The sequence below is a fragment of the Rhincodon typus genome, chromosome 6 (genome assembly GCF_021869965.1).
Source record: "Rhincodon typus isolate 14 chromosome 6, sRhiTyp1.1, whole genome shotgun sequence".
NCBI lineage: Eukaryota > Metazoa > Chordata > Chondrichthyes > Orectolobiformes > Rhincodontidae > Rhincodon > Rhincodon typus.
In genome coordinates this window covers 93,095,665-93,108,250 of record NC_063337.1, presented here as the reverse complement: position 1 = coordinate 93,108,250, position 12,586 = coordinate 93,095,665, and the positions used below count along the sequence as shown (strand labels likewise).

At 41.3% G+C, this 12,586-nt stretch overlaps 1 protein-coding gene across 1 annotated transcript in view; it reads left to right on the top strand.

Moving 5' to 3' along the window:
• Positions 1-12,586, top strand: part of LOC109914955 (sodium leak channel NALCN) — a 67,605-nt gene that overhangs the window by 23,078 nt on the left and 31,941 nt on the right. The window contains exons 11-13 of the mRNA XM_048598412.1: positions 1,797-1,901; positions 5,717-5,823; positions 11,295-11,415. Coding sequence (XP_048454369.1) covers positions 1,797-1,901; positions 5,717-5,823; positions 11,295-11,415 — 333 coding nt within the window. The remainder of the gene's footprint in view (positions 1-1,796; positions 1,902-5,716; positions 5,824-11,294; positions 11,416-12,586) is intronic.

The following is a 12,586-nucleotide window of genomic DNA, read 5'->3' as shown; positions in this document are numbered from 1 at the left end:
TTTTCTCCTTCACAGATGCTGCCAGACCTGCTGAGCTTTTCCAGCAACTTTGTTTTTGTTCCTGATTTACAGCATCCGCAGTTCTCTTGGTTTTTTATTTGGAAACAAGCTGATTGGCCTTAATTGTCCATTTAAAAGCTAATGTTGTGGCACCCAGCAGCCCACCTGTTATGTTACAGAGGTGAGCTTGGGTCGGCTGGGAAGGTGGTGAACTGGGGCATTGTCCTGTTTTACATGCCCCCGCCCCCTCTTCAAACATAAGAGGGTCAAGCAAAATCTAAGCTCATGATTCCCGAGAAATGTCACAATCGAACATCCAGGACAAGAAATCTCAAGGAGTCGTCTGTCTCTTTTATTTCTGGTTGTCTTTGAGTCTTTTGCAAACAGTAAGAAGAGTCGTATATCAGAATCCCAGCTTACAGAATGGTACCTCTGATGTGATCCCATTGAAAGATACGAAACTCTGAGAGAGCTTGACGGTGTAGATGCAGAGGTATTGTTCCTCCTGACTGGAGTATCTAGAACTAGGGAATTCAGATTCTTAGTCATAGCCAAACTCAGGATGAAAGGTTGAGATTTAAGATAGAGATGAGGAGAACTTGCTTCATTCGGAGGGTGATGAATTGTTGGAATTTTCAATCCCAGAGAGTTGTGAATGCTCAGTCATTCTGTCTATTCAAGACTGAGATCTATATATGTTTGGACACCAAGAGAATCAAGGAATATGGAGAATGCGCAGGGAAGTGGAATTAAGCTGTAATCTCATTGAATGATGGAGTGGGCTTGAAGGGCCAAATATGCTACTTCTAGCCCTATCTGATATGTTTTTACTGCATACAAGGAGGCCATTGGCTCCATTGTACCTGTGCAAGCTCTTTGCCATTCAAGAAGTTCCACTGCCTCCCTCCTCTTTCTCATAGATCTGCAAATCTTTTTAAGTGAGAGTGACCTGATAGGAGCCTTTAAAATGCTGAAAAGCTTTGATAGAGTGAATACAGAGAGAATGTTTCCGGTTTTGGGGAAAGCATAACTAAAGGCTTCCCCTTGTTTGGATAATTTCTACAACCTTCCTCGGTGATGCCTTTCAGAGATGGAGAGCCGGTTTGTGCTTCTTCTTTTGTAAAAATATATCAACCAAACTTAATTCCTCTGTCACAAAACTTCTGTTATGTAGTGATGGTGAAACTTCTTTTTATCAGCCATAAATATTTCTTTTTAATGATTAAGCCATGATATTGATGACAATGTTTTCGTTTTTATGTGAGTTACTGGTTCTTTCATGGTAGGTTCATGGCTTATTTATTTCTATCCAATCCCCACCTTTTAAAATATCAACTTTGAAACTAGTAGTCAGTTCTAGATTGATACAGGCAGGAGGAAGCCATTTACCCATTGTACCTGAACAAGTAATCACATGCAATGTGAGACAGTCACCAAGAAATCCAACTGAGAATTCAGGAGAAAAATTTTGAATACGTGAGTGGTAAGAATGTGGAACCCATCAGCACAGGGAATGCTTGAAGTGAATGTTGTAGATGCATTTAAGGGCAACTAGAGAAGCGCATGAGCAGGGCAGAAGTGAAGGATCTTATGGTAGATTTAACTGAGACAAGATGAAGGAAGCGCAAGTGGAGTAAAAGACCAGCATGGACTCGTTGTGCTGAACATGCTGTGTATCTGATTTAATTCAATATAAATGTTAACCAATTCACTGTGAAAGTTAGGTTTGATACTGAGCTGACTTTGAAACCATGAAATTCACTTTTTGGTCCACTGGAAAACTTCTCTTCCTGCAGGTTTCAATCCTTCTGCTGACGCTGATGCTTGTTTTTGCAAGCTTTGGTGTGCAGCTTTTTGCTGGAAAACTTGCAAAGTGCAATGACCCACACATCACCCGACAGGTAAGAGATTTATCATCATTAAACTGATAATCTAAGTCCATCTTTCTTCATTGACTTTGAATTTGTTTGAGCTCATCAAGTTTGTTTCCCATGGGCATGATATGGCAAAATAAAATCTTTGAAGCTATTTCTTTTCAGTTGATTAAAACATGGAGTTTAAGCAGACGCTGGCAGTTTGTATTCAAGCTATCATCTATTAAGCTTGTTGCGAGTCAAAAAAATGTTTAATATTTAGTTACGATCTTTCTCTTTTTTTGATGCTTCAATTGGCTAATTGTCTACGGTACTCTTTAAACTTGTTGAAATGTATAACTTTTCAAGTCAGTGAATTGAAACTTCCAGGACTAGCCAATTTGCAATGTGCCCCATTGTGAATCTCTGGGATGTCTTTAGTGCTGTGTGCTATGTCACTCATTAATTACCATCTTACTTCTCAAAAAGCTGATGTTTGAGTGAAGCCCAGAAAGACATCCCTTTTAATTAATGAAGAACAGGAATAGACATGCCACACTAGCATTAGCAAAGGGGAGCCCCACTGAGTCCCATCTGCTTCTTGGAGTTTCAGTGAATGTAATTGCTTTGTCACTGATCCAGGCTAAAACACTCTATATTCATTCCTTGCCAAGTATTCTCACCTCATCTCATGACTTTGTGGCTTCCCCTTGTTTGGATAATTTCTACAACCTTCCTTGGTGATGCCTTTCAGAGATGGAGAGCTGGTTTGTGCCTCTTCTTTTGTAAAAATATATCAACCAAACTTAATTCCTCTGTCACAAAACTTCTGTTATGTAATGATGGTTATATGTTATAATGTCCTTTTAAAACTTCGTTGTATCAGCCATAAATATTTCTTTTTAATGATTAAGCCATGATATTGATGACAATTTTTTTTATGTGAGTTACTGATTTTCTCATGGTAGGTTCATGGCTTATTTATTTCTATCCAATCCCCACCTTTTAAAATATCGACTTTGAAACTAGTGGTCAGTTCTAGATTGATACAGGCAGGAGGAAGCCATTTACCCATTGTACCTGAACAAGTAATCACATGCAACAAGAACTAATAGCGCTGGAAATATTCAACAGTTCAGGAGACAACAATGGAAGAAAAAAAGTTAACATTTCAGGTCAAGGGTTTTTCATCAGAATTGAAAGTCAAGTGTATTCACCTCAATGTCAATGTTGCTGTTTGTAACATCTTAAACGTAACTATTTTTGTTTTTTGCGCCGGTTTGCACCTCCATTTGGGTGCACTGAATCCAAGTACAGACAATAGTTAGGAAAGGTCCACTTATCTTTTATGTTAAACACTTCTAATTCCCTATAAATGCTGTAAGATAACAAGTTGCATGGAGCAAAGCCTAAAGTAGCAAATATGATGTTTACGCTTACCTAGGAACACAGAAACAGATCACCAAATACATTCCACTAGCTGCTGAGATATTGCTGAGTTAAATGAGTAGACAAGCATTTGGCAGATGGAGTATAATGTGGGAAATTTGAGGTTATCCATTTCGACAAGAATAATAGAAGGAGCAAAATATGTTTTAAATGGTGGGAGAGTGCAGAATGCTGTATTTGGGTGTCTATACATGCATCAAAAAAATTAGCATGCAAGTACAACACTTAATGAGGTAGGCAGATTGTTGGTGTTTGTTACAGGGGATGGAATACAAAAGCAGGGAAGTCTTGCTGCAGTCGTATGGGATATTGGTGAGATTACAACAGTTTTGGTCTCCGTACTTAAAGGGGGATATACTTAAATTTGAAACAGTTCAGAGACTGTTTGCTAGGCTGATTCAGAGCTGTCTTATGAGGAAGAATTGAACAGGTTGAGCCAAATTTATTGGAATTTTAGAAGAATGAGAGGTTATATTATTGAAATGTAAGATTCTGAGAGGGCTTGACAGGGTAGATGCTAAGAGGATGTTTCCACTTGTGGAGGAATCTAGAATGAGGATTCACAATTTAAAGATAACGGGATGGGTGGTCTCATAAAACAGAGATGAGAATTTTTTTTCTTTCAGAGGTTGATAGTTTGGAATGCTCTTCCCTAGAAAGCCATTGAGGCTACATCATTGAATATATTCAAGGCTGAGTTAGACATGTTTTTCGAACAACAAGGGAGTGAAGAATAATGAGGGACAGGCAAGAAATTACTGTTAAAGCCATAATCAGATCAGCTATCATCTTATTGAAAGGACTGGAGCAGGGTCTATGAGCTGAATGGCCTATTCCTACTTCTATTTCGTGTGAGATCGTAGCTGATCTGTGAACTAACTCCAGATATCCACCTTTGGCCCATATTTATTCATACCTTTGGCAACAAGGGTCTCAGATCTCAGATTTACATTTTGACCATTGATCCAGTATCCGTTGCAATTTGTGGAAGAGAGTCCCAAACCTCCACTACTCTTTGTGTGAGGAAATGCACCCAATTTTATTCTTAAAAATCTGGCTCCAATTTTTAGATTCTGTCCTCTGGCCCTGAACTCAAACCCCACTGCAATATCTGGCAGATACTGTCACACCACCAGCACATTACAGTGCCCGTCGCTTCTCGCAGGCAAATTGTGTTTACATGAACAACCCAACTTTCAACTTTGGGAACCGTTTCTATCATTTTATGTTTGGGAGAAAGGATATTTTTGAAATGAATAATACCTGAATGGTCTTTTTTAAAGCTATTACATACCTCAAATGAAAACAGAAATTGCTGGCAAAACTCAGCAGGTCTGGCAGCATGTGGAGAGAAGCAGAGTTAATGCTTTGAGTCCAGTGACCCTTTTTCAGAACAGATAGTAGCTGGGAAAAGGTGGTATTTATGCTGATGACAGAGGGTGGGGAAGAGGAGGAAGGAGTGAACGAATGGGTAGAGATGGAGTCCAGAGAGAGAGAGAGAAAGACAGGTAGGCAGACAAAGAGATGCATGATACTAATCAAGGGAGGAAGAAGAGTTAAAAATGGGGACCATACGTAGGTGAAAGTGTGTTGGCTGTGCTGAAAGCAGCCCATGTGATGACAGAGCAGGCAAGTGGCAGGGCAACCGGAAGTTAGGAGACATTTTTACGGACTGTATGATATCAGTAAAAAAGACCTTGAACTTCCGGTTGCCTGCCGCTTCAACACATCACCCTGTTCCCTGGCCAACATCTCTGTCTGTAGCTTGCTGCAGTGCTCCAGCGAAACTCAGCGCAAGCTGGAATAACAATACCTCATTTTCCACTTGGGAACCCGGCAGCCTTCAGGACGCAATATCGAGTTCAATACTTTAGGGCCTGGACACCTCCTTCCACACACTTTACCCACCACCACACCCCAGGCTCTGTCATCACATGGGCTGCTTTCAGCACAGGCAACACATTTTCATCTACGCATGGTCCCCATTATTAGCTTTGCTTCCTCCCTGGCTTAGTACCAACCATCCCTTTGTCTGCCTAACTGTCTTTCTCTCTCTCTCTCTCTGGCCTCCATTCGATCACTCCTTCATCCATCAAACCACCCATAACCCCCCCTCCCCCACCGCCCTCTCATCAGCCTATATACCACTGTGCCCTAGCTACTATCATTTCTGAAGAAGGGTCATTGGACCCAAAGCGTTAACTCTGCTTCTCTCCACAGATGCTGCCAGACCTGCTGAGTTTCTCCAGCAATTTCTCTGTTTGTTTCAGACCTTCAGCATCTGCAGTTCTTTATTTTATTTTAACATTACCTACCTCCATTGTTTTATCTGGTTTTAAACTTTTCTTTACAATTTTGAAAGTAAATAATCAAACGTCTTGCAAATGGTTCTTGTGGCATTTTGTGGGTTTTAGGAACTTTGTCATGGCATGTTCAGGATCAATGTCAGCGTCTCAAAGGATCTCAATCTGAAGTTAAAAGCGGGTGAGAAAAAGCCAGGCTTTTGGGTGCCTCGAGTTTGGTAAGTTCCAAGAAAAAAACAAAATAAATAAATTGCATCCGGAAATGGCATTGACATAGCAATGCTTGAATAAAAAGGTCAATTTGGTAAGTGCTATCCACACAGCAGGGAATTTGCTAATGCAGACTTTAATTGGAACTTCTATCATTGACTCTTACAGCATGGAAGGAGGCTCTTCAGCCCCTCATGTCCATACTAGGCATAAAACATCCATCTTCTGTAGTCCCATTTCCCAGCAATTGGGCTGTAGTCTTCTATGCTATGATGTTTTAAGTGCTCGTCAAAGTACTACTTAAATGTTTGAGGGTTCCTGTCTCTAACATCCTTTCGAGCAGCAAGTTCCAAATACCCACCACCTTCTGGGTGAAAAAAAGAATCCCCTCGAAACTTCCTGCCCTTTATCTTAAATCTGTGCCCCTGGTTATTGATCCCACAACTGAGGGAAAATGTTTCTTCTATCTACCCTCTCTATGCCCCTAATCATTGTGTACATGTCAATCAGGTTTTCCCCCTCCACCTCCTGGCTTTCTCTGCTGTACAGAAAACAACCCCAGCTTCTCTAGTCTCTCTTCATTGTTGAAAAGCTCCAGCCGAGGCAACATCCTGGTGAATCTCCTCTGCACCCTCTCTATTGCATACAGTGTCATGACCAGTACTGCACTCAGTACTCTGGTTGTGGCTTATCTAGCATCTTGTACACATTCATCAAAACCTCCTTGGCAACTGGACACAGGCTTCCAATGATAAAATCAACCTTTGACCTTCACCTCCAGCTCCTGCCACTAAACCATTTTTTGGATCCAATTTATCAAATTACCCTAGATTCCATGGTTTCCTACTTATTTGACCAGTCTGCTAATGCATAACCTTGTAAGAGCCTTACTGAAATCCAGGTAGACTGCATCTGCTGCACACCCTCATCCATACACCACCTCATCTCCTTAAAACAAAATTGTTGGTTTTACCTCGTTCATTAAATCTTCCAGGCAGTCACAATGAACTTTCCACTTTTTGAAGAACAATTATGTCGCTGACTAGACATCAATCTCCTTTAAAGCACAGAATCAGATAGCACTGATGGAGGCCTACCTGTCCATCCTGCCGATGCTAACTCTTCAAAAGACCAAAACAATTAGTCGCCTTGCACTTTCCCCACAGCCCTGCAAAATAATCTTTCCCTTCAAGTGTTTATCTCTTTTGAAAGTTACTTCTTTCTGTCACCCTGTCAGGCAGTACATTCCAGATCACAACTCGATGCAGCAAAATGTTTCTATCCTCCCCCTGACTCTTTTTCCAAAACTCTTAAATCTCTCTAGTACCCTCTAATTACCAACCTTGCTGTTGGTGGAAGAAGCTTCCTATTTACTGTATCAAAGCCTGTAACCTTCTCTGCTCCAGATTATAAGGCATTTCAATAAGCCAATTGAAAAAATGTCTCTGACGTACTTTCTTCTCCCCTATTTGGCTTCTGTGTGGAGTACTGACTCTGGTGGAAGGATAGACATATGTTCCACTTGAAGGATCTGGAAATGCTGTCTTGTTGGCCATGGGAAATGTGCAATGACATCTGAAATGCCAGCCCTAACATTATTCCTTTTTTTATGAAATTCTGCCCACTCACACTCTGTTCCTATCCCTGCAGTACTCTGCATGATCAAACACAACAAATGGATAAGGCGCCTGTAATGTAAAACATCCCAAAGTGCTTCTCAGGTGTGCTATCAGGCAAAATTTGACTTTGAACCACATAAGGAGGTCTTAGGGTCTTAGGGCAGAGACTATAAACTTATTGAATGAAGGAAGTTTTCAGTAATATCTTAAAGGAAGAAAGAGAGGTGCGCAGGTTTAGGAAGGGAATTCCAGAGCTTAGGGTCTAGACAACTGAAGATACAGCCACCAATAGTAGAGCAATAGAAATAGGAGATGTTTAAGAGTTCATCACTGGATGAATGCAAAGACCTGCGTAGGTTGTGTTCCAAGTAGTGACAAGGTGCAGTATATAATTCTTGAGTAGATAATCCTACAAACACGGTAATTGATGCCACTATATAGTCTGTGAGGCACTGAGCAGTAAAATGTTACTTACTTAAGTTTTTTTAAGATTAATCTTTTGTACTTCAGCAACTCATGGTCCAACTCATCAATTCAGATGTTGATGCTTCATATGAACCCCCTCCCTCTCTATATCATCTCACCCAATCGTCATATCCATCTCTTCCTCCTGGATTTAACTTCACCTTAATACAACCATCTTGTTCATCTCAGGTACTTAGAAGTTTTTCTTTCTTACCACTGAAGAATTTGAAGAAGAAGTTTCTCCTGAAACTCTGAGTTGATTTATTAGTGAGCACACTATACTTAAACTTTGGACTTGCTCTCAAGTGGAAGCATCATCTGTATCAGGCCTGTATTCCATCATCCTCCAGCCATCTCTTTGAAGTCCAGTAAAGATGCCTAACCTGTTCAGTTCTTTTCTTGATCATTATGATCCATTCAAACTTCAACATTGTGAATGTTTTTCACTCTTCACTACCCGTGTAATCTTTATTCGACCAGAAGCCAAAGTGTGCAGATGTTTGATCACAGCTTTTTCCAGAGATAGCTGGAGAGGAAGTGGCAATCAGCCAAAATTCCCAATGTTCATCACGAACTGGTATCCCCTGCTGGGTGTGTCCTTGCCTCAATGTTCAGGTGATGGGATCTGGCATGGATATGCTATTCATGTGATAGCATTATCTGCCAACTCTCACTATGTACTGATACAGGTAATAGCGTTCTGGATTAGCTGAAGTTTACAGTAGGCGGTAAATAGGAGGCAAGCCAGGAGTTGTGTCTGGAGGGATCCCGGATGAGGGTTTTAGCAGCCAGTGAGCTGAGGCCGTGGTGGAGTTAGCTAACATGAATACCTTCGTGAGAGAATGTTGCTGGATGATAAAGATCTTGCACTATGGTCCATCAGGTCAACATTCTCCCAGTGTCTGCATGGGTTTCCTCCCACATTCCAAAGATGTGCAGGTTAGCTGGATTAGCCATGAGAAATGCGGGGATAAGGTAAGGGGGTGGGTCTGATGGGAACCTGTTCAGAGGGTTGGTGTAGACTCAATGGGCCGAATGGTCTGCATCCACACTGTAGGGATTCTGTGATTTATTGCTCATTCCTAATTGCTGAGAGAGCAGTCAGCCACATTGCTGTGGGTCTGGAGTTATATGTAGGGCAGGCAAGGAGGGCAGATCTCCTTCCCTAAAGGGCATTAATGAATCAGCACAGTGGCCATATGGACACCTTAGACAAGCTTTTATTTCAGATCTTAACTGAATTTAAATTACCCCATCTGCTGAGTGGGGATTCAAACCCATGTCCTCAGATCATTGGCCTGAGGATCTAGATCACCCTAGTACAGTGACATGACTACTACACCACCGCCCTCCCATGGTAGTCAATAGTGTAGTGTAGATACATTTAAGGGGAAGCTAAATAAACAGGGAGAAACAAATTGGAGGTGATGTTAGGAAGGTGAGATTGAGAAGGGTGGGAAGCAGCTCATTTAAAGCACAAACACCAACACCAAGCAGCTGGATCAAATGGCCCGTTTCTGTGCCCCAAATACCATATAATTCTGTGTTAATTTGTGTTTGTTGTCTCCTGTCATTCTTTTGCTTAAATCTGTATCCTTTGGCTCCCCACCTGCCATATTCACTGTACAAAAACATTTTTATAACTTCACATGCCTCAACTGAATCTCCTTCCTGTTGTTTTTTGTTATAAAATGAATACTCCCACCTTCGCAAATCACTTTCTGATGTGCATGACACCTGGCAAAGGACCACCCTTCCCAGGTAAGGAATGATTTGCAGAACGTGAAGAAATATTAGGATTAGCTTGTGATCAACAAATTCTCTTGAGGAATATTCTGAGAGGAGCAATCCTGGATCATTAGCTAGACAGCTGACAGCGGATTATGATTAAAATTTGACCCGACAGGTACAGTTTAAAATAACTTGGAGAAGCTGAGGGATTAGAGTAGAGCCATTGATGTTTCTCCAGGTGCATTTAACTGAACTCATGCACTGCTGATCCTGAGGCCTTGGTTATTGTGAATGTCAGAAAAAGTACAAGATTTTGTCTTTGCTTCAGCTACTCTTCGATTAGACAAATGTTAAAATACATCACTGATTGTGGGAATACCTTGCCATGGAGTTAATCAAGATTGATTCAGCCCTTGATTCTTTATATATTGGCCCTGCCGGGTTATAACTGACTGGGGCAGGTTGCAACTGCTTATGGTGACCTCTGAGTCAAAAGATGTGGGTTCGAGTTTCACTTTAGGCACTTGAACACAAAATCAAAGTTAACGTGAAGTGCGGTGCTGAGGGAGTGTCCCCCCGTCAGAGATGGCTTCTTTTGAATGAAATGTTAATCCAAGTCCCAGTCTCCCCTTTCAGGTGGAAGCAGATGTTTCCGTAGCACTCTTTGAAAAGGAACAGGGAATTTCCTACTGGTGTCCTAGCCAACGTTTATCCCTCAATCAGCCCACACTGAGAAAGATGATCTGGTCTCTATCTCATTGGTGGAGTACTGAATTTTTATCCTCATTTTCAAATCCCTCCACATGTAGCCATACAGAGAATCTCCAAGATATCCACGTTTCTCCAATTCTGACATCGTGAGCATCCCCAGTGTTAATTGCTCAATCATTGACAATCATGTCTTCAGCTTTCTGTGTCCTAATGTCTAGAACCCCAGCCCTAAATCTCTCTGTCTTTCTGTCAGTCTCTCTTCCTTGTTGTGTATTCTTAAAACCTATTTCATTGACTGAATCTTAGTGCATTTGTGTATAGATCTCCTTATAAAGTCCTGTGATGCACCTTTGGAATGGTTTACAATGGCAAAAGTGCCAAGGAAAGACAAGTTGCTGTTGAAGTCTTCTACTAACTTGAAATTCATGATTGGCACTAAAATATCCTCTTGGTACCGTATCGATACACTGCAACAGCTGTCAACCATTGCTAGTTGGGTCCTGCAACAATCTTTGTTTACTCGCTAACAATGCCACCATTCTCCTTGGCCGCTGTATGAGGCTGAACCAGACCATTCACATATTACCGTCTTACTTGACCATGACTTAAGCCTCTAACCCAACATCATCTCCGTCAATTCACCTCCATCCATCAGCCATCTCCTCTCCTCTTCTCCGTCAGCTCAACTGCTGCTGAAACACTCTTCCTTACCTTCGTTACCTCCAGGCTCCTAGCCGGTCTCTAATTTTCCACTCTCCATTAACACAAGCTTGTCTAAGACTCTTGCTTTCTATATCCCAGTTCACAGCAAGTGTTGTTAACATATCGTAAACATCTCTGAAGTAGCTTCAGATGTTTTATTATATCAATGCCAGTTACTATTTAAAGAGTCAGGATAATTTCTTGATAATTAGATCATGGATTTATAATAATAATGTCTCTGTGTTTTCCAGGGCCAACCCACGTAATTTCAATTTTGACAATGTTGGAAGTGCACTGCTGGCTCTATTCGAAGTGCTGTCATTAAAAGGCTGGGTGGAGGTTAGGGATGTCATCATTCACCGAGTGGGCCCAGTAAGAATGCACTGCAGCATATATTTCTAACATTTCAAAGTAATTGTGTTAAGAAAGAAGGAAAATAAGTGGGGTTTCAGGACAAGTGCGAGGAGGTCTTACAACAGTTGTATAGGGCTTTTGTGGAACCACACCTGGAGAATTTGGTTCAGGTTGGTCTCCCCATCTAAAGAAGTTATGTGCCTTCAAGATGGTGATTGAAGGTTCACTAAACTGATGGGACATGAGGGTCAGAGATAGTAAGAACTACTGGTGCTGGAGTCAGAGATAACACAGTGTGGAGCTGGAGGAACACAGCTGGCCAGGCAGCATCAGAGGAGCAGGAAAGTTGACGTTTCGGGTCGGGATCCTTCTTCAGAAATGGAGGAGGGGAAAGCGGCTCTGAAATAATTAGAGAGGGGTTTATCATTTGATTAGAGGTTGTTTAGAATGTGTCTCATTCGCATTTATGCGAATAAGTGGTGATCTCAAGGAAATGTTTAAGATTCTAAGCGGCACCACAAAGTGGATGCTGCCAGGCTTTTTCCACTAGGTGGAGAGCCCAGACTTTCAGGTTAAGGGGTCAGCGTGTAAGACTAGAAAAGGAGACATTTCTTCATACAAAGGAATGTGAATCTTTGGGATTTCCTGCACCAGAAAACTGTTAATGCTCAGTTGTTGAGTATATTCAAGGTTGAGATTGAGGGATTTTTTGATAATAAGGAATCAAATGATATGAGGATGGGGTGGGAAAATGAAATTGAGATCGAAGATCAACCAGGATAATGTTGAATAGCAGAGCTAGCTTGGGGGCCATGCAGTCTACTCCTGCTCCTATTTGCTGTGTTCTTTTGGCTCATCTGCCCAGAATTTATGAATGGCAAAGGAACATTGTTCCCGACACATTACATCAGCAACTGTCTCAACTTTGTGCGCTTTTGATTAGCAATTTATGACATTCAGTGTTCCTGTTCAATGCGACGCCCTCTACACAATATCTGTTGCATGTACAAGCAAGGCATGCAACACTGAACCTTTTAAATCAGGAACACAAAGTGAAGTAAAGAGAGGGAAAGATAGATGACATTAAGCAAAAGAAATACAAGGGTTAAAAAAAATTAGAGCATTTAATTTGTTTTAATAGTGTAAAATACTTATATTCAGAAGGTATGAGATGCCATTCCTATTAAGT